This window comes from Medicago sativa, chromosome 6, assembly GCF_051527215.1.
Source record: "Medicago sativa cultivar Bolivia chromosome 6, Bolivia_mono, whole genome shotgun sequence".
Taxonomy (NCBI): domain Eukaryota; kingdom Viridiplantae; phylum Streptophyta; class Magnoliopsida; order Fabales; family Fabaceae; genus Medicago; species Medicago sativa.
In genome coordinates, this window is record NC_140754.1 from 19533926 (window position 1) to 19556818 (window position 22893).

Genomic DNA, 22893 nt, shown 5'->3' on the forward strand with positions numbered 1-22893 from the left:
GTTCCAGGCTAAGTGCCCGGCTAGTCCCTGCTCTCTCTTTGAGTGGGAGGTGCAACCCATCCTGTGTTTGAGTCGGTAGGGTTTTGTGGTGGTTGGTTGCTTGGGGCTGCCGGTTGGGTTGGGTGGGGTTGTATCTCCCCTTCCTTTCTGGTGTGGCCTTTTGGGCTCTTTCTTGATGTTCTTTGTGCTTGCAGGTGTTTGCTTGGCTTGCTGCTTTGGTGGGCGCTTGGCTTTTGGTGTTTTTGGTCCTTTTGATGCTTTTTTTTTTTTTTTTGGGGCTTTCTCCCTGTGGGTTCGGCCTGGCCCCGCCTGTGGGGTTTTGCGCTGTTGCCTTTGCGGAGGTTGGGTGTAGAGTCATTTGTTGGCTCCCCTTGTGTATATTGTTACATTCTATTGCGGTTGTTTCTATCACTATTTATCTATATATATATATATATATATATATATATATATATATATATATATATATATATATATATATATATATTTTGCCATTCAAAAAAAAAAACCATTTTTTAATGTCCTTAATTTAATAGGTTACATGGTCATTTGCAATACAAGATTCTTAAAAATCGATAACAAACTTATTTAAAGAAAAAGGGTTATAGTAGATTAGTAGATACACTACAAGAAATTTGTTATTTTGCGACACTACATTTGCGACAGTTCAAAGAAAACAGTCGCAATTTAATATCTGCGACGGTTCATACGACCTTTTTTTACAACAGCCGCATCATTTTTTTACTTATGACATTGTTTTTTCTTATCATATCATATATCGTATAGCTCCCTCCTTCTCCTTTGTTATGCAGGCGCACACAGATCTAATCTAAAGTTTCATTCTCATTATCAAAAATCCCCCAAATCTCAAAAAAAAAAAAAAATCCCCCATATATCGTAGTTAAAACCCCAAAATTTCCCTCTCATTAACAAAACCCCCAAATTCCTAATCTCACAAACCCTCTCAATCCATGAAAATCTGCACGATTCAAGGTGAGATTGAGATTCAACCAAACGATCTAGATCTAAACGAGTTCGGGGCTTCAAACTATTCAAGGTCAAAGGTATCTTCTCTTGCAATCTCATCACGCGCAAGGTTTAGGGTTTGCAAGAACTTGACTACGGCGGAACTTTCGGTAAGATTCTGATACTATTTTTGGATTTTATGCATTGAGATGATTAATTTCAAAGTTTGAATATGATACTCATTCTATGATTTCTCCACCAAATCTTCTCGATAATTTCTGTTTTTATTTTTTAAAGAATTTTTAGTTTTTTTTTGTTGATTTCAGTGATTATTGTTGTTAATATGCTGAGAAATTCATTGAGAAATTCTATTCTTGTTTTTTATTTCATTCTTCTCTCTGTATTTATTTCAATGTGATTTTGTATGGACATTGAATTTGAATACAACAAAATCAAATAATTTTAATATTTTAATAAGCTGAGATATTTTTTTATGATATGACGAGACAATTCTTTTAGTGTTATTTGATGAAATTTTTGCTTGTTCCTTGTGTGGTTATATGGAAATTTATGTGAAAAAATATCCATAAGTTGAAATGATGTACATTGAGCGATCTGTGGATGAATGTTTTTGGAGGTGATGAAGCACCAACGCAGACATGAGACACTTACACGTAACATAAGTAATAATTTGAGAAAATGGTAGAATTGAATGTAATGACATGTGTTTGTATTGAACACTGACTCGTGTCGATAACGAAATAGCCTTCGATCAGAAATGTCGGTGCTGTAGCGATAATCAATTTGATTGTTCTGTCAGTTTTCAAATGAAAGATGGTGAATCGGAGAGTTCATACATACATATTGGGCTAATAAGAGGGGCTGCTATGCTTAAAATGGGAGTTGTTTCACACTCAGCTGATATGGGACTCTTGCTGTCTCTGCATTAATAATAATCTTCTTCTGTTATATGTTATAGAATACTATTGTGATGTCATTTTTTTTTTTTAAAGAATATTGAATATCCAATTTAAGCACATATCTAGTGTGAATATTATGGACTAAAGGAAGTACATGGTGCTAGTTATAAGATTTTTTCGGTGTGAGTAAGGTTATGTGTGTTATTACTTATCACATCAAACTTGTTCGTTATTTGTGACAAGAAGTTTACGATCATGAAGTAGATGGATGAGGTTTATATGTCTTCTTATAATGAAGTGGTGTTTTCTTTTATTATTCTTATTAAATGGATAAGCAAACAGACATGTGATATTTATGATTCTTCCAAAAGAACATTAGAACCATGTCAATGTGCTCTTTTTTCCTTATGAAAATCTTTTCTTATGTCTTTGAACATGTTTTGACATTTAGGTACCACTTTCTTTGAATAGGTTTTGACATTTAGATACCAAAAGATATCTGTTTTTACTCAAAGTGAAGCCTTTCTAGTTAGTTTCCCTACAAATACTGTATAAAACTTGCAATCATTTGAACTTCCGGTTTATGTAGAAACTTAGTCAATGAATTTGTATCTGAAGCATGGGATTATTATTTACTACTCATGCATATGTTGAGATCAATTTATTGTCATTCAATCCAATGTTAATGTTATTGACTTCCCCATGTCAATGTTAATGTAATTCCAAAAATGCATTGTCACTTGGTATAATAGATCTGTAATACGGGCACTTATGTATCTGCGTTCTAAGTCTCAATCTCTCTTTTCAGTGCTTCACAATGGATGACAAGAGAACTAAGGCTGTAACAGAGGCTTTTGCAAGGCTTTACAGGTTAGACCGTATCTATAGTGTACCGAATGTTCCGAGACAATTAGTTTACGGTACTCTGGTATATGGTATATGTGAGACAAACAATTGTCTCCGATGCGTCGACTGCTTTGTCGAGAGCTGTTTGCATTGCTGCAAGATACAGTGCTGTTCGAAGACAGTTTGGGGGAAATAATGGAAGTCTTGAATCACAGGTGATTTGTGCAAGCCCTTGTCGATACACATTATTAGTTGCTGCTGGACAGTCTTATTTTATCAAAACAGATGCTTCTGGGGTTTTCTTTAAATTAAAAAGAATGTGAAATGCAATAAAAAGGTGATTAAGCATATAAAATGGTCCGAGTGTCTCTAATGTTATCATTGTACTTATTTTTATCACCATTTAAATGTCCTAATACATGGTGTTCACTTCACAAAATATTTAAATTCTTTGAAGTTCAAATTAAGTTAAATTCCCTTTATTTTTCAGGATGGAATTGAGGAATGCCGCAAACTATGTGGTGGACATGGTTACCTTTGTAGCAGTGGTCTCCCCGAGTTATTTGCAGTCTATGTTCCGACCTGCACATATGAAGGAGACAACATTGTGCTGCTTTTACAGGTTTATATATCTTGAATATACTACCCGTCTCTAAATATATGACACTCTTGAGTTTTTTCTTTGTCCCTTTTTATTAGATCCCTTTAAAATGTTCAAGTGTATTAATTATTTCTTCACCAATATACCCTTGATTGTGTTGCATCTTTTGCTATGCTCCGTAATAAATATCCGTATGCAAACATTAACTGATTCTCTCTCCTAAAGGATAAACTTGTTAAAACGATACAAATTATCAATAAGTTTAATACAACAACCACCTTTCTTAATTTCCGTAATTTACTCAAGGGGATCTTATAATTAGGGACGGAGGTTGTACTTTATTGCATCACATTGTGTGTTATTTCTTGTTTGCAGTATAGCTGCTTGCTTGTTTTGGAGTAAGACCTTTGTTTTTTTTATATTGGATTCCGATAAAATTACGTGCTGATTTTGTTTGTAGTTTACGAGTTCAGGGCTGTTTATAGTATTTATAATGGAAAGAAGTTCCAAAAGGATAGAAATAAGTAAAATAATCATCATTAGTTATTCTTGCCTATTCTTATGTGACTGTACTCTTCATACTTTAAACAATATTCCCATGTAATCTTTCTAGGTTTCTGTGTTTCGTATGCCCTGGTGCAGTTGGATTTGGGAGATTTATTGTATAACTTCCGGAAATCAAATGTATTTTTAATTGAGAGTGGTGTAGAGTTGTTTGATAACTTCCAGAAAATTTCTTGTAGGTTGCAAGACATCTCATGAAGGTTATTTCTCAGTTGGGATCATGAAGGTTATTTCTCAGTTGATAACATGGGCATGAAAATAACTGCAGCCCAGCTGCTGAAAGTTATTGTAAGAGTGTTGTTTTCGTAGTTTCTAGATGCATCTCATACAAATGCCTAAACTAAGACAACTTGCTAATTATTAGGTTCCATATATTGATGCAAAGGCTGCTTCAACTCATGTTTTGCCTGCTCTAGTTACTCTTCGATCTGATCAAAACCTGAATGTAAAGTATGCCAGCATAGGTACTGAAATTATATTTTTATATTCATAGTATATTGTCATAGCTTATATTAAAATGCCTAAATGGCCCTGTTTTGAGTTGAAACTGTTTTTGTTGAATTCAATGTTCCCTGCATGCTAAATCAAGTTTTCTTACTGCAATTACTATGCTATTTAATACTGGGGGTTGTTTGCTGATTGTTCCTTGCTTTTCTTTTCCTCTTCTATTCTTAATTGACAGCAAGATACACTGTAAATAAATACAGTCGCATGCATAATAAAATAATTTTTAAATTAGACATTTGCGGCTGTTCAAACAGTCGCAGGCATATTAAAATAATTTTTAATTTAGACATTTGCGGCTGTTCAAACAGTCGCAGGCATATAAAATAATTTTTAAATTAGACATTTGCGGCTGTTCAAACAGTCGCAGGCATATAAAATAATTTTTAAATTAGACATTTGCGGCTGTTCAAACAGTCGCAGGCATGATAAAATAATTTTTAAATTAGACATTTGCGACTGTTAGCAAATGTCGCAAGTCCCTTAAATTCCATATGAATCTCCTCATTTGCGACTGTTCGCAACTGTCGCAGCACCTTTTGCGGCTGTTGGTGCGTCTGTTCCACGAAGGGTCGCAAAAGACAGTTGCGACCCCAACAAATGTGACTGTTGGGGAACAGTCGCAAATGTACATTTGCGACACTTTTAACAGTCGCAATCAGCGTTTTTAAAAGTCGCAAAATGCAGTTTTTCTTGTAGTGATAGAGGAGCAATTTGTTTTTGTGTCACAAAAAAGTGGAACAATTAGATACTCCATCCGGTCCTATTTATAAGAAAAATTTGACTTTTTAGATTCATTGAGTAATTGATGTATCTTGTCTAGAATGTAAACCAAATACATTATTTATGCAATGAATCAAAAAAGTTAAATGTTTCTTATAAATAGGACCGGAGGGAGTATTATTTTATACAGAAATCAATGATTTTGACATTTTGAATTCTTTTAGTAAAAACACCATTAATTTGATATTTTGAATATAATCACGTGTTTTCAAAATTTTATCATATCAACTTTCTCATATTGATATATAAAAATTTGCTTTCGCAGATATAAACAAATAAAATTCACAACATACGCGGTGCTAGTAATTTATGAATTTTAATTTGCATATAAAAGAAAAAATACTTATTAGAAACGTTACACTAGTGCTGATCATTTTCATTTAATATATTTAAATATTTCACATTAATACTAATATAATTATTTGTTTTATATCATTATCGCGATGGTATGAGACACGTGTGCGTCACACTGATCTTTTACTAGTTAATTACTATTGGCGAATGTAATGGTATTCATACTTGTAGATATCAATAGATATTTGTACTTATTTGTAAATTAATTAAATTAAAAAAATATTATATTAGTTAAATACAAATGTTTATTTTTTTTTTGAAGGAAATACAAATGTATTAATTAAAATTTTCCTTAAAAAAAAAAACAAATGTATTCATTTTGTTTTTTATTAGAGATTTTTTTTTTTTTTTTGAAGGAATTAGAGAATATTATGTTGGGACGAAAGTAAGAAACCCTTTATTGTTTGTTTGCTATGAAGGAAAATCAACTTTTACTTTATCACCTGAGAATCCAAAGTCAGTAATACAATTAGAATCGCCTAACAAAACGTAGATATGACATGGAAGAGTTGGAAGAAAAAACTGTAATTTTTTTAAGCAAAATAGAAATTAAATGAAAATGAAAGGGAAGAACAAGACCGAGGGCAAATGACCTAGCTGTTTTGCATTTGTAACCAAAAAAAAGTGACCTAGCTCAGTAAAGCACAGATACAAACCCGAATGGTGATACAAACAATTTGATACAATAGTGGTACAAAAAATAGAAACAACCCAAAATGACTATAGAACAAAACCCAAAACAACCAGTATTAACACAGACAATCCAGCAAACCAACATATGAACGCGAAACTGAATTGTAAAAAACGTGGAGTGAGTGTTCAGAGTATCTAAGTAGGCATATGAATCATCAGACAACACAGAAACAATCCAAGTTTCAACAACTCCCTTCGAATCATCAACAAACGCCATTTCGGGCCAAACCAACCATAGACGTACCAACATGGATACACCTAGCTAGGTCATGAAGAAGAAACTAGTCGTAGTCCAGATCGAGGGATGGACAAACGAAGAATCTTCATAACAATTGCACGAAGCAACATCACATATAAAATCCAAAAACTTAGTTGAAAATGGAAAACCATTATTTCCAATACAAAGGTATGCAGGCACCATGAAAATTGATTTTTACCAAACTATTGTTTTGCCATTTTTCATTGATTTATTTCATTCGATTTTTCTTCTTTATGTTATGATTGAAGTAATCAGCAGACTCCTCTCGAGTAGAGATCCTCTTGCCAATGCATTCATTTTCATCACCATTACTAGCAATGACATTCGAATCTGGTAAATGATATACCTCCCATTTTTCTCCAACTGGTTTATCATATACAAGATAGACGAATGTCTTCTTCACAATAAAATTGTTCTTAAAAACAATGACGACCTCCACTTTATTACCAGGATCCATACTTGATACTACTCGCTGCCCTTCCTCTTCTTCAAAGGAGACTAATGCCTCTCTCTTGTAGAGCTGAATAGTGGCCTTTGTATAATTTTTCACTAATACGGTTTTAAGGCCATCCATTGTTATGTTATCTGGGGTTAAAAAATAGACAATGCACATCATCATCTTCAACCTACACCCTTTCACTTGAGGGACTTTAAAAGTTACAGAAGAACCTTCTGAACTAAAACTTAACCAGTTTGGATAACTATCACCGGGGAGGAAACAACCACCAGTCCCATTGACATCCATATTCTGTGAAAGTAAAGATAAACTCAAAATTTAATTGACAAGTATATTATTATCACCTTATCATTTATCAAACAAATAAAGATATATTTGTAAAAAAAAAAATAATAATAATAAAGATATCATTTTTCTCATACGGTAATCAATCATATTTTGCCTGCTAAATTTTTTTCAAGTTACATCGAAATAAGTGACACTTTAATGTTACATACCAACCAAAATAATAGTGAGGGAAGATAACAATTAACAATAATGACAAATTATATTGAAGAATAACATGGAAAGTATAGAAACACAGATGATCAAAGATAAGGAAGAGGAACACACTACACAACAGTTACTTGCAGCGCAAGCTAACTAAACCCTAGGCTAGTTTTCACAACTGTAACAAACTACAAGTTAGTTAGAGCTTAGGGTACAATCATATGTGTGATGTACATGCTAGCTTAGTATGGTACTCATGTAGTTGAGCTATAAATAACTGTAAGCATTGTCTTCACAATTCAATTCAATAATATTCTCCATTTTCTTCAATATTTCTTTTTTCTCTTTCTTTTCTGTTACAGTTTTTACTTTCTCAATATGGTATCACGAGCCTCTTGATTCAAGAGAACTTCTTCTTCCGCTTCGTTTTTTCTCTTCTTCTTCTTCGTTTTTTTCCTCTGTTTTCTGCTTCCATGGCACCTCGCAACAACAATGGTGCAAGTCCTTCATATGAGGTTGCTCTTGATCAAACCAGCCCGTATTTTGTTCACCCTAGTGATGGTCCATCCTCTGTAACGGTTACGCCATTGTTGAATGGTTCGAACTATCATTCTTGGGCTCGTTCGATGCGTAGAGCTCTTGGGGGAAAAATGAAGTATGAGTTTGTTGATGGCACCATTCCTCCAGTTACAGATCCGTTTGATCCTTCTTTTCGAGCATGGAATCGGTGCAACATGTTGATTCACTCATGGATCTTGAATTCAGTAGATCCTTCAATTTCTCAATCTATTGTTTTCATGGAAAACGCCATGGATGTGTGGAATGATCTCAAGGAACGTTTTGCTCAAGGTGATTTGGTACGAATTTCTGAACTCGTGCAAGAAATCTATTCTTTACAACAAGATTCTAAATCAGTTACTACATTTTACTCTGAATTGAAAGTGTTATGGGAAGAACTAGAGATATACTTGCCTATGCCTAGTTGTAGTTGCAGAGTTCAGTGTTCTTGTGAGGCTATGCGCACAGCTAGGAAAAATCACATTTTGTTGTATGCTATGCGCTTTCTTACTGGTCTCAATGACAATTTCAACATGGTTAAGTCTCAGATCCTTCTCATGGATCCTCTTCCTCCAATGAATAGGATATTTTCCATGGTGTTGCAGCATGAAAGGCAGGGTAATTTTGTACAAGTTGTTGAAGATTCTTTACCCTCTATCAATGCTGTGAATTCTGGTAAACCTAAGCATGGTAATTCAGGAAATGTGTACAAGAATACCAATCAAGGTTCTACTTTCAACAAGAATAGGGTTTGCACATTCTGTGGTAGAAGCAATCATACCATAGAAACATGCTACAAGAAGCATGGATACCCTCCTCATCTTCAAAGAAATTTTAATAATTCTTTGTTGGAACAAAATGTGTTTAACAATGAACCTTAAAGAGTTTTGATGATAACAAGGTATTAAAAATTGTAAATTGGACTAGCTAATATTTGTTCAAGTGTACAGGACCATAATTATAAAGTTACATCATCATTGGTTCTGAATGAGCAAATAAAGAGCAAAAGAAAATGAAGCTTAGATGATTCTGAAGGCAAAGCGCTCCTGAAGTCAAGCTGCTCCTGAAGAAATACCGCTCCTGAAGTAAAGCTGCTCCTGAAGAATAATGCTTCTGAAGACAAGAGGTCCAGAAGCCACATCATCAGAAGCTGCGTCATCAGAAGCTGCAGAAGTCATATCATCAGAAGCTGCATCCTCAGAAGCTGCCTCATCAGAAGCTATTTCACCAGAAGCCGAATCTCAACTGGATTTGCAAAAGATTCAAGAATTGAAGAATTATCAATGCAAAAGCTGTCCATTGGATTCGAAAACACAAACAAAGGATTAGTGGAATTTTGCAACGGTCATTTCAAAGGTGTTTGAAGGCTTGTGCTTGCATTTTGGACGAAAGCGTTGACATTGTACTATTGTACGAATTGTACAGCCACGTTCTCCACTACTCTGTTTTATGTCCACGCTTCAAGACAAGAAAACAGCTCCAGAATACGGTCTCGCCTGCATATATGTTCCTTTGGATAAGGAATGGATTTCAAATTGGTTCTTCATAGGACAACAACCAAATCAGGCAAAAGATCATTGGTGAAAGATCAAGCTTCAACTAACGACTCTTTGGTGTGCTGGCAATTTCACAACGTCTCTTTCACACCTCTATATAAAGGAGTGAAGACCTAGAGATTTGGTAATGCAAGAACGCTGAACGAAAGACTCATAAGATTTTCACAAGTACCAAACCTCTGCTGAAATTGTTCTGCATTCACTTAGAATTTCTGTGTCTCAAAGTCATATCTTAGAAATTCTTAAGTCCATTGAGTCTGTATCTGATTTGTATTGTGAGCACCTCTGATTGTATATCAAGTGTTCAACCTTAAACAATTTTCTGTGTAATTTTGTTTAGTTAGGAAGTCTCTTGCAGTTGTGCTTGAGCAGGAAGTCTCTTGATTGTGTTCTTGAGCAAAGGAAGTCTCTTGCTTGTGTGCTTGAGCATTGGAAGTCTCTTGCTTGTGTGCTTGAGCATTTGTAATCAGATATTACTCATAGTGAAATCTCCTTGGAAGTGCAAGGGGGACTGGACTACTTCCGGATTGTGGAAGGAACCAGTATAATTGCTTTGTGTCGTTCTTCTTCTCTCTCTCTGTTTTATTCCGCTGCATTTAGATTCTGATTATCACTTCAGAAGCTGTCTCACCTAGCTTCTGATCAGTGTGTTCAGTTTTTAGGAGAAACGAAGAATTTTTCAAAACACAATTCAACCCCCCTTCTTGTGTTTTTCTCACCTTCAATTGGTATCTAGAGCCTTGGTCTGTTGTGTATCACTTAACCGTGCAACAGTCAAAGATCTGAGAAAAACATGTCTACTCCTCCTCCTACTGGTTCTGGTGAAACTAGCTATAAACATGTCTCACATGATTATAGTGATAGTAAGAAAACCAGTGTTGGAAAAGTTCCTAAGTTCAATGGAGATGCTGAAGAGTTCTCTTGGTGGAAGTCCAACTTTTACAGTTACATCATGAGCCTGGATGAAGAATTATGGGATATTCTGGAAGATGGTGTTGGTGATATAGTCCTTGATGAAGAAGGAGCTGCTGTGGATAGAAAGAAACATACTCCAGAACTGAGGAAACTTTACAAGAAGCATCATATTATCAGAGGAGCCCTTGTCACTGCCATACCCAAAGCAGAGTATATGAAGATGAGTGACAAATCCACTGCTAAAGCTATGTTTGCTTCTCTCTGTTCAAATTATGAAGGGAGCAAGAAGGTCAAAGAAGCAAAGGCTCTCCTGCTTGTACATCAGTATGAGTTATTCAAGATGAAGGATGATGAAACTATTGAGGAGATGTACTCAAGGTTTCAAACCTTAGTTTCTGGGCTACAGATTCTAAAGAAGAGCTATGTTGCTTCTGATCATGTAAGCAAGATACTCAGAAGCTTACCCGCCAGATGGAGACCAAAAGTGACTGCCATTGAGGAAGCTAAAGATTTAAACACTTTAAGTGTCGAAGATCTTGTTAGTTCTCTCAAAGTTCATGAGTTAAGTCTTAATGAACATGAGTCTACTAAGAAGAGTAAATCAATAGCTCTTCCATCCAAAGGCAAGTCATCAAAAGCTCTCAAAGTGATTGAATCTGAAGAGGAAGAACAGTCAAGTTCAGATTCTGAACCAGATGCTGCTGAAATGGCCATGCTCTCAAACAGACTTCAATATCTGGCCAAGAAGAACAGAAAGTTTCTCTCTAGAAGGGGTAACTCCAGAAGCTCAAAGAAAGAAGATCAGAAGGGATGCTTCAACTGTAAGAAGCCTGGACACTTCATTGCTGAATGCCCTGATCTTCAAAGAGAAAAGTCAAAGGACAAGTCAAAGAGGTCTACATTCAAACCAAGCAAACTCAAGAAGCAGATTAAGCAGAGTTTAATGGCAACCTGGGATGATTTGGGTAGTGAATCTGGATCTGATAAAGAGGAAGCTGATGAAGATGCAAAGGTAGCTGTTGGGTTGGTAGCAACAGCAACTTCAGAAGCTGGATCAGATTCAGACTCAGAAGATGAAAACGAGGTATATTCCAAAATTCCCAGAGATGAACTTGTTGAGTCACTTAAAGAACTTCTTACACATTTTGAAGTAAGAACCAATGAGTTGAAGGATTTAAAAGAAAAATATGCTGATTTGGTACAACAGCAAAAATCAACTCTATTGGATCTGAAAGCTTCTGAACAAGGACTTAGGGGCTTTGACTTCATGTGTAAAACATATGAAGATCAGCTCAGGTTCTTATGTCAGAAGCTACAAGAAAAGTGTAATGAAAAACCTTTAAGTAACCATGAAATTGCTCTTGAAGATTTTATTATATCTGGCATTGACAGAAGCAGAGTGGCTTCTATGATTTATAGCATTTACAAGAACAACGGCAGAGGAATTGGTTTTCCAGAAGTTAAACTTGAGAGAACCAATCTAAAATCTTGTTGTGAATGCATCAAGGAAGGTCTGAAAACATTCTTTGTACCAGAAGGGGCTGAGTTGGAAACTGTTGTTCAATCAGAACCTGAAGCTTCTAGTTCTAAGGCTAAAATTACTTCAAAGCCAAAGAACTCGAAGTCAAAGGCTATGATCAAATCTGATTCCAAGACTTCAAAGGTCAGGATCCTGAAAAGATCAGAACCTATTCCTCAGAGTCTGGTGAAACCAAAATCTGGGGTTCTGAAGTCTAAGTTTCAGAAGAAGATAGTTACTGCTTCTGAAGTACCAAAACCTAAGGTGATGGTTAATCAGAAGCAACCCAACTCACAGCACAAGGTACAAGAAGTGAAGAGTAAAGCCTTAAGTACTAACCTTCCAGGACCCATAGAACAATGGGTACCTAAATCTAAAAATGTCAATGATGCAGGTATGCCTAAGAGCAGTGCCAAAGCAAAGATCATGGTACCTAGACAGCGGTTGCTCAAGACACATGACAGGAGACAAGTCCATGTTCCTCAGCCTAACAATGAAAGAGGGAGGAAATGTGAAATTTGGAGGCAACCAGTCAGGCAAGATCATAGGTACAGGAACTATTGGTAATTCCTCTACCTCAATTAATAATGTATGGTTGGTAGATGGTCTTAAACATAACCTTTTGAGCATTAGTCAATTTTGTGATAATGGTTATGATGTGCTTTTTGAAAAACCCAACTGTACAGGAATCAACAAGAAAGATAAATCCATTGTGTTCAAGGGAAAGAGAGTTGACAATGTCTATAAAATCAATTTTTCTGAACTGGCTGATCAGAAGGTGGTTTGCCTACTATCAGTGAATGATAAGAAATGGATGTGGCACAGAAGGTTGGGACATGCTAACTGGAGGTTAATCTCTAAGCTTAGTAAGTTACAACTTGTGAAAGGGCTACCAGACATTGACTATCATTCAGATGCACTCTGTGGTGCATGTCAGAGAGGGAAAATTGTGAAATCATCTTTTAAAACCAAAGACATTGTTTCAACCTCAAGACCTTTAGAATTACTCCATATTGATTTATTTGGACCAGTGAGTACTGCATCCCTATATGGAAGTAGATATGGATTAGTCATTGTTGATGATTACAACAGATGGACTTGGGTGAAATTCATAAAGAGTAAAGATGTTGCGTGTGATGTATTCAGTAGCTTCTGCACTCAAATTCAATCTGAAAAAGAATCAAAAATTTTGAAAGTCAGAAGTGATCATGGTGGAGAATTTGAAAATGAGCCATTTGAAGCTTTTTGTGAAAAACATGGAATTTTCCATGAGTTCTCTTCTCCTAGAACACCACAACAAAATGGGGTTGTAGAGAGAAAGAATAGAACTTTACAAGAAATGGCCAGAACCATGATTCATGAAAACAATTTACCAAAACATTTTTGGGCAGAAGCAGTGAATACAACATGCTATGTTCAAAACAGGATCTATATTAGACCTATTTTGGAGAAAACAGCATATGAACTCTTTAAAGGAAGAAAACCCAATATCTCCTACTTTCATCAATTTGGATGTACATGTTACATTCTGAACAACAAGCTCTACCTAAAGAAATTTGATGCCAAGGCCCAAAGAGGAATCTTTTTAGGTTACTCTGAAAGGTCAAAGGCATACAGAGTGTATAATTCAGAAACACTTTGTGTTGAAGAATCTATGCACGTTAAATTTGATGACAAGGAGCTTGAAGATAAAACTTCAAAGCAAGGTGAAAGTTCTGCAGAGATACAGGTTCCTGAAGCTACTCCAGAACCTGATCAGATAGCTGAATCTGAAGATAGTCCAGAAGTTGAACCCACATCAGAAGCACAAGATGAAGCTGCTTCTGATGAAGCACAAGATGGCTCACATCAAGCAGATCCTCCCAGAAACACATTCAAACATAAGTCTTCACATCCTGAGGAGCTAATCATTGGAAACAAAGATAGTCCAAGAAGAACAAGATCACATTTCAGACAAGAAGAGTCAATGATTGGACTAATCTCAATGACTGAACCTACAACAGTTGATGAAGCACTTTCAGATGATGGATGGATCCTAGCTATGCAAGAAGAGTTGAATCAATTTCAAAGAAATGATGTGTGGGATCTGGTACCCAAACCTCAGCACAAGAACATTATTGGAACAAAATGGGTATTCAGAAACAAGCTGAATGAGCAAGGTGAAGTAACAAGAAACAAAGCCAGGCTTGTTGCACAAGGGTATAGTCAACAAGAAGGCATTGATTACACTGAAACGTTTGCTCCAGTTGCAAGATTGGAAGCAATCAGGTTACTTCTTTCCTATGCAGTTAATCATGGCATTATATTATATCAAATAGATGTCAAGAGTGCATTTCTAAATGGTGTCATAGAAGAAGAAGTGTATGTCAAGCAACCTCCTGGATTTGAGGATATTAAATATCCTGACCATGTTTTTAAACTGAAGAAATCACTATATGGCTTGAAACAAGCTCCCAGAGCTTGGTATGATAGACTAAGTAATTTCTTAATCAAAAATGATTTTAAAAGAGGACAGGTTGATACTACACTCTTCAGAAGGACCCTTGAGAAAGATATTCTTGTTGTGCAAATATATGTTGATGATATAATATTTGGTTCTACTAATGCATCTCTTTGCAAGGAATTTTCTGAGTTAATGCAGGATGAATTTGAAATGAGCATGATGGGAGAGCTGAAATTCTTCCTGGGCATTCAAATCAATCAATGCAAAGATGGAGTCTATGCTCATCAATCAAAGTACACAAAGGAGCTTCTGAAGAAGTTCAAACTTGAAGATTGTAAAGTGATGAACACTCCAATGCACCCTACGTGCACCTTAAGCAAAGAAGATGAAGGAGCTAAAGTAGATCAGAAGCTGTATAGAGGTATGATTGGTTCTTTGTTATACCTCACTGCATCTAGGCCAGATATTTTATTCAGTGTATGCTTGTGTGCAAGATTCCAATCAGATCCTAGAGAATCTCATATGACTGCTGTCAAGAGAATCTTCAGGTATTTGAAAGGAACAACTAATCTTGGACTCCTTTATAGGAAATCCTTAGATTATAAGCTAATTGGATTCTGTGATGCTGATTATGCTGGTGATAGGATTGAAAGAAAGTCAACCAGTGGCAATTGTCAATTTCTGGGTGATAATCTTATATCCTGGGCTAGCAAAAGACAAACAACTATTGCTATGTCTACAGCAGAAGCAGAATACATTTCAGCTGCAAGTTGTTGTACACAACTACTTTGGATGAAACATCAGTTGGAAGATTATCAGATAACTGCTAACAGTATTCCCATTTATTGTGATAATACTGCTGCTATTTGTTTGTCTAAAAATCCAATTTTGCATTCAAGAGCTAAGCACATTGAAATCAAACACCATTTTATCAGAGATTATGTTCAAAAAGGAATTTTAGATATACAATTCATTGATACTGAAAATCAATGGGCTGATATATTTACTAAGCCTTTAACTGTTGAAAGATTTGATTTCATAAAGAAAAATTTGAACATGCATTATGTGTCTGATTAGATGTTTGCTTGCTCCTGAATAGGATTTTAGGTTCTGAAGTTAGTTCAGAAGCAGTAGTCCATCAGAAGCTCTTTATTGAGGTTCGGAGGAAAACTCGCTTCTGATGACGTCAGCATCTGAAGTCCAGAAGCTGGATTTATTGCTTCTGAATAGTTGAATTAGTGGAAACGTTAGGAGTTACTTTTTAAAGTAACTTCTGGCCCACTAATTTGGTAGTTACTCTGTGAACTTCTTACGTGGCCTGTATGTGTTGGTGTATAACTAAAAGGGCAATGATGATTTAATAGCTTTGAAAGTACTTTTCACGCGCCCCCAATTTTGTCATTAATGTTATGTTTGTTTGTGTCTTTTGAATTGCAATCGTTTTACTTTTAACACTTTGACAATTCACACACTACTCACTCACAACAAACACATTTGCTCTCAAACCTCTTGCAAAGTAAGCGCATTCTCTCAAAACTTAGAACCCTAAAATCTTCATCTTCTTCAAATCTTCGTCAATCATCAAATGGCATCATCAAGCTCAAAAGTTTCAGAATCTACTTCACGGATGGTCCCTGAATTTGACTACAAAGGAAGAAGCATGAAATTGGAAGAATGGGAACTACAGGTTCAAATAGAAAATCCGGTGGATTTTGAATCACTCGCCTTCCATGAGTGTTGGATCAGAAGCTACTATGAAGAGCAGGAACTTATGCATTACTTCAAGATGTTGAATGGACCAACATACGAAGCATTGGTAAGACACTTCTGGGTAACGACTCTTTGGTGTGCTGGCAATTTCACAACGTCTCTTTCACACCTCTATATAAAGGAGTGAAGACCTAGAGATTTGGTAATGCAAGAACGCTGAACGAAAGACTCATAAGATTTTCACAAGTACCAAACCTCTGCTGAAATTGTTCTGCATTCACTTAGAATTTCTGTGTCTCAAAGTCATATCTTAGAAATTCTTAAGTCCATTGAGTCTGTATCTGATTTGTATTGTGAGCACCTCTGATTGTATATCAAGTGTTCAACCTTAAACAATTTTCTGTGTAATTTTGTTTAGTTAGGAAGTCTCTTGCAGTTGTGCTTGAGCAGGAAGTCTCTTGATTGTGTTCTTGAGCAAAGGAAGTCTCTTGCTTGTGTGCTTGAGCATTGGAAGTCTCTTGCTTGTGTGCTTGAGCATTTGTAATCAGATATTACTCATAGTGAAATCTCCTTGGAAGTGCAAGGGGGACTGGACTACTTCCGGATTGTGGAAGGAACCAGTATAATTGCTTTGTGTCGTTCTTCTTCTCTCTCTCTGTTTTATTCCGCTGCATTTAGATTCTGATTATCACTTCAGAAGCTGTCTCACCTAGCTTCTGATCAGTGTGTTCAGTTTTTAGGAGAAACGAAGAATTTTTCAAAACACAATTCAACCCCCCTTCTTGTGTTTTTCTCACCTTCATTCTTCGTATGCTAATCATGTTGCATCCTTAGAGACTGAAGGTTCCACTCCTGATGAGACTGGGAGAGTTGCTTCTACATCTATTACACCTGAGCAGTATGAGAGGTTAATGAGTTTACTTCAGGTTTCATCTTCTAAACAAGATTCAGTGCCTGCACAAGCTTCTGCGAATCAGGTTTTTTCCATGCCATCTGGTCATACATCAAATGGTAAGCACAGTACTAGTTCCATTTTTTCCTTAACTTGTCATAGTTTTGCTCTGAACTCCTGGATCATTGATTCAGGAGCTAGTGATCATATTTGTGGAAATGTTCAATGGTTTCATTCTTACAATGAAATCACTCCCATGCATATAAAACTGCCTACTGGCCACTATGCAATAGTTAAACATGCTGGAACCATTAAGTTTAGTTCAGATTTTTCCATTAAACATGTGCTCTATGTTCCTGAATTTCAGTTTAATTTGTTGTCTGTGTCAAAGATATCTGATTCACTAAATTGCATTGTTATTTTTGATGGTTCCACATGTGTTATTCAGGAAAAGAATACTCAGAAGATGATTGGTTCTGGTGAAAGGAGGGATGAATTATACTACTTGACTCTACCAGATAAGGTTGTTTGCAGTTCAAGTACCATTGATAAACCTTTCACTACTTTACATGATAGTGCCCTGTGGCATTTCAGACTAGGTCACCTTTCTTTTTCTAGAATGAATGCTTTACATTCTAAATTTCCCTTTGTAAATGTTGATAGCAAAGCTACTTGTGATGTATGCCATTTTGCTAAGCATAGAAAACTCCCTTTTATTCCCAGTTGTAATAAAGCTAAACAGCCTTTTGAGCTAATACACTTTGATATTTGGGGTCCCATTTCTGTTAAATCCATACATGGTCACTCATATTTTCTTACTGCAGTAGATGATTTTAGTAGATATACCTGGTTAACTTTGATGAAAACAAAAGCTGAAACTAGACAACATGTTATTGATTTTATTACTCTCATTGAAAATCAGTTTTCCTGTCAAGTTAAAATCATAAGAAGTGATAATGGCCCTGAATTTCTCATGCCAAAATTTTACTCCTCTAAAGGAATTTTACATCAAAGAAGTTGTGTGGAGACTCCTCATCAAAATGCTAGAATGGAGAGGAAGCATCAACACATTTTAAACATAGTGAGGGCTTTACTTTTTCAATCAAATCTTCCAAAACATTTTTGGTCTTATGCTGCTATTCATGCTGTTTTCATCATGAATAGAGTGACCAGTCCTATAATTGACAATAACACTCCTTATTTTCTTTTACATAAACAGTCACCTGACCTAAATCAATTGAAAGTTTTTGGTTCTTTGGTTTTTTCTTCCACTTTACAAGCAAACAGAAATAAACTTGCTTCTAGAGCAAGAAAATGTGTTTTTTTGGGATATAAACATGGCATGAAAGGAGTAGTTTTACTTGACATTCACAATAAGGAAATTTTTGTTTCCAGAAATATTACACATCATGAAAATATTTTCCCTTATCAACCTGTTTCTTCACCATCTTTATGGAAGTACTATCCTAATACTTCTCCTACATCTTCAAATCAAAACCAAAATCTTAATCCTTCTATTCATGATAATCTTACCTCTTCTGACCAAAATTCTCTCCATACTTCTCCTACACAAACACCACTAAACATAGATGATGATACTCAATCCATCCCTGACCCTAAACATGCCCCTTCATCATCATCACCAACAAATACTAGAATTAGGAAGACACCTGCTTATCTGGCAGATTATGTATGTAATTCATCAACTTCTTCTGCACCATCACCAAAATCTTCAGGTATTCTTTACCCTATTGCATCCTTTCACTCTTATGCACATTTATCACCATCACATAAGTCTTTTTCCATGTCTGTCACTCAATGTACTGAGCCAAAAACCTACAAAGAAGCTTGTCAGTCTGAATGTTGGTTAAAAGCTATGGAATCTGAACTAGATGCATTAGCTAAGAATGGAACATGGTCCATTGTTGATCTTCCCAACAATGTGAAGCCTATTGGTAGCAAGTGGGTTTACAAAGTCAAACACAAAGCAGATGGCAGTGTAGAAAGATACAAAGCCAGATTGGTGGCCAAGGGGTACAATCAAGTTGAAGGTATTGATTTTTTTGACACTTTCTCCCCAGTAGCAAAACTTACCACAGTGAGAATTTTACTTGCCATAGCTTCAATAAAGAACTGGAATTTACATCAATTAGATGTAAACAATGCTTTTCTACATGGAGACTTACAAGAGCATGTTTACATGACCATACCTGAAGGTGTCTCTAGTGAACCAAATAAGGTTTGTAAGCTACATAAGAGTCTCTATGGTTTGAAGCAAGCAAGTAGGAAGTGGTATGAGAAGCTGACCTCTTTGTTGATAGCAGAAGGTTACACACAGTCACCATCAGATTACTCCCTCTTCACTCTTCAGCAGGGTTCTGATTTTACTGCTTTGTTAGTTTATGTAGATGACATCATTCTTGCTGGTTCATCTATCACAGAATTCACTAGAATCAAAACCATACTTGACACTCATTTCAAGATCAAAGATTTGGGAACTCTAAAGTATTTCTTAGGTTTAGAGGTTGCTCACTCCAAAAAGGGAATCTCTATTTCACAAAGGAAATACTGTCTTGATCTATTGGATTCTTCTGGTCTTCTAGCTTCTAAACCTGCTACCACACCTTTGGACACCTCAATCAAATTGCACCAAGACAATAGCAAACCTTTTGCTGATGTGTCTTGTTACAGGAGACTCATTGGAAGACTCCTTTACCTTAACAGTACCAGACCAGATATCACACTAGCAACCCAACAACTGAGTCAGTTTTTGCATGCTCCCACTGTTTCACACTACAAAGCTGCTTGTAGAGTCATCAGATATTTAAAACAAAATCCTGGACTTGGATTATTCTTTCCTAGACAATCTGAACTACAAATCCTTGGTTATGTTGATGCTGACTGGGCTGGGTGTATTGACTCTAGAAGATCAACAACAGGCTTCTGTTTCTTCTTGGGTTCATCCTTGATTTCATGGCGTGCAAAGAAACAGGCAACTGTTTCCAGGTCATCTTCAGAGGCAGAGTATAGAGCACTTTCCACTGGGACATGTGAATTACAGTGGCTTCTCTATCTTTTGAAGGATTTACAAATCACTTGTACCAAACAACCTGTGTTATATTGTGACAGTCAGAGTGCAATTCATATAGTCTCCAATCCAGTGTTTCATGAGAGGACTAAACATTTGGAAATAGACTGCCATCTTGTCAGAGAAAAGGTGCAAAAAGGGATACTCAGGTTGCTTCCTATACCTACTGAAGAACAGCTTGCAGATTTCCTCACCAAACCTTTGCCACCTCCAAAGTTTCACTCTTTTGTTTCCAAGCTTGGCATGATCAATATCTATCATGCTCCAGCTTGTGGGAGGATATTGAAGAATAACATGGAAAGTATAGAAACACAGATGATCAAAGATAAGGAAGAGGAACACACTACACAACAGTTACTTGCAGCGCAAGCTAACTAAACCCTAGGCTAGTTTTCACAACTGTAACAAACTACAAGTTAGTTAGAGCTTAGGGTACAATCATATGTGTGATGTACATGCTAGCTTAGTATGGTACTCATGTAGTTGAGCTATAAATAACTGTAAGCATTGTCTTCACAATTCAATTCAATAATATTCTCCATTTTCTTCAATATTTCTTTTTTCTCTCTCTTTTCTGTTACAGTTTTTACTTTCTCAATAAGGGCTGTAGGAGAAAAGGGGAAAAATGAGAACACACAATGGTCACCAATCTGCATTGATTACTCCAACTTTTGTTACCAATCTCCATAATATAAAGGATTTAATTGAAATTTAGATTGGTGTTAGTCATTGAAAAAGCCAAATCCAAAAGCATAAAGCAAATGGGCACTTGATAAATAAGTGAGAAGATTCAGATTCCTTATTGTAGAAGGAATGTATTGAGGGAGTTTAGCAATCTTGTTAACATGAGATAACCATCTATTGGAATTTTATTATGAATTAATGAGCATCCAAATTAGCAAGGATTTGTCTGTGGAAAATGCAAGCTTCCTTGAGGAACAAGTTACCATCAGAAGAGTGCAACCAAATAAATTTGTCTTTCCTAACATCAAGAGGAAGACTACTTGATCGAGGGTAAGCATGTTTCAATTCATTGGAATATGCCATCGTCATCCAATAAGATAATTACAAACATTAGAATTCGAAATTTTGTGAATGTGATATGTGATATTCGTCAGATGGATAAGAGGAGTTCAACTCCAGTTATGATTAAAAAAATTGGTCTTGTTGTTTCAAAAAAAAAAAAAATTGGTCTTCTTCCCACCACCAAGTATCAAACAAGATTCAACAATGTTTGATGTCAGACCATTGAGTGTTGGACTCTATCATTTCCCAACAAAGTTTCATTAAGAATATATAGATATAATTCGATGGCCACCTTAAGCTATATGTGATAACAAAATTTGTTCCATGAAACAATGTCAAGTTTTGTAGTATTTAACTTTGCACTCCAAATAAAGTATCTCATGTATCTTTCCACTCTTTGATTAAACTGACTTGTCAAGTATATAGTAATATAGTAAGTGAGCATTGATGAAGGATATAGCACGTGTACTAAATTGTCATCAAGTAATAATATTTATATAAATTTGTCTCAACAAAGATCGTGAAATTTCTACAAAACAATATCAACTGTAACTAGGATCTGTAAATTGGAGGAATGCATTTGGCAATGATTTATTTGACTTGACTTAAGAAAATAGGTTAAAACGACTAGGTCGTGTTAAAAAGACTATAACCAGTGTCGGAGCTATCTTATCGAGCCTGGGCAAAGTTTTAACCGCAAATTCACATGCGACATAATATATAAATAGTCATAAATCGAAATAAAAGAGGCTCGTTATTTTGTCGATAAAAGTACAATTTGAAATAAGAGAGATGAAACATAACTTGTCAATAGTGTGCTAAATAAAATTAGGAGGTAAATGCCATTTCCGAGACCTCTTTGCAATGAATGTTTGAATAATATCAACATCATCAAGTGACTTGATTATCTCCCTCTCGATGAAACATATCATCAAGTCATTGAACCAGACATCGTTGATTATAGTAATCGATTTCAAATTCCAATGATACTGATTATAATATTTTATTATATTGATTAAATTAATTTTAGTGGTAATTTTATGAATTACTCATCTTTAGAATTTATAGTAAAATAGAAAATATAAAAAGAAAAAAAAAACAATGATAAGTTTTAGTGACAGCCGAACCGTAGGTAGAGGTCCATAATGTATTTTAAAATGGTCTCCTTAGAATTACCTACGTTTTTTCCATAGGTAAATGTGGAAAACATGTAGTGACAACCATTTAGCAATGATAGACAGATTTAGCTACGAAAACTTGTCCTATAGTGACGGATTTTGGCTGTCACTATAAGTCAAATTTCTTGCAAAATTCTTGTAGAGATACGAAGAAAGTATCGGTTGAGCCCAGGCATGTGCCCAGGCTATCTGGGCGGTAGAAACGCCCCTGACTATAACTTTATTTTACGACATTTGAACAATATGATTAGGCCAACGTGTTGGTCACTAACATTATCCAATGGTTATGACACGCTTAACAAAAATCAAACGATCAAGAACAATTTAAATTAAAAAATAATAAAAGATTTGTTCATTCAAAATAAAATGTCTATAATTTTAGTCAATCCATCAATTTTATACAAGATAATGAATATTTAATAAATCTAAAGTTGATTAGATAATTAATTGGATCGCATGCTTTTCTCATTCAATTTCAAACAACTCACTCTTCCTCCCACAATCACATGCTTTAATGGCCATGTCTAGCAATATCACAAATTGGGAAATAATTCAAATGTTTTTGCTCAAAA

The 22893-nt window shown here is 35.6% G+C and overlaps 2 protein-coding genes across 5 annotated transcripts; one reads left to right on the top strand and one right to left on the bottom strand.

Annotated features, from left to right (window-relative positions):
- The first annotated feature begins 628 nt into the window (after nt 1-628).
- Nucleotides 629-4500, top strand: LOC146913496 (peroxisomal acyl-coenzyme A oxidase 1-like). 4 transcript variants are annotated; one of them, XR_015013610.1, is made up of 5 exons: nt 634-1136; nt 2695-2756; nt 3223-3354; nt 4077-4185; nt 4262-4500. XR_015013610.1 is itself a non-coding variant. In XM_085716711.1 (4 exons), exons 2-4 carry the CDS (start codon nt 2819-2821, stop codon nt 4119-4121), a joined length of 306 nt encoding a protein of 101 aa, XP_085572837.1. In that variant the 5' UTR covers nt 629-1136; nt 2695-2818; the 3' UTR covers nt 4122-4500. The 4 variants fall into 4 exon arrangements, 2 of the variants coding, with proteins under 2 accessions (XP_085572837.1, XP_085572836.1); XR_015013611.1 differs by having other exon boundaries at nt 636-1136; nt 2695-2947; XM_085716711.1 differs by having other exon boundaries at nt 629-1136; nt 2695-2947; nt 4077-4500.
- Nucleotides 4501-6108: 1608 nt separating this feature from the next.
- LOC146913497 (uncharacterized) lies at nt 6109-7723 on the bottom strand. Its single transcript, XM_085720936.1, has 2 exons — nt 7715-7723; nt 6109-7238 (listed from the first exon to the last, which is right to left on the bottom strand). Exons 1-2 carry the CDS (start codon nt 7721-7723, stop codon nt 6699-6701), a joined length of 549 nt encoding a protein of 182 aa, XP_085577062.1. The 3' UTR covers nt 6109-6698.
- Nucleotides 7724-22893: the final 15170 nt, after the last annotated feature.

Bases quoted from the DNA above. Each gene is read 5' to 3' on its own strand.
- LOC146913496 (XM_085716710.1), top strand. From the start codon at position 972: ATGAAAATCTGCACGATTCAAGGTGAGATTGAGATTCAACCAAACGAT. The intron at 1,137-2,694 runs GTAAGATTCTGA...CTCTCTTTTCAG, and splicing joins TGACTACGGCGGAACTTTCG to TGCTTCACAATGGATGACAA. The intron at 2,757-3,222 runs GTTAGACCGTAT...TTTATTTTTCAG, and splicing joins GCTTTTGCAAGGCTTTACAG to GATGGAATTGAGGAATGCCG.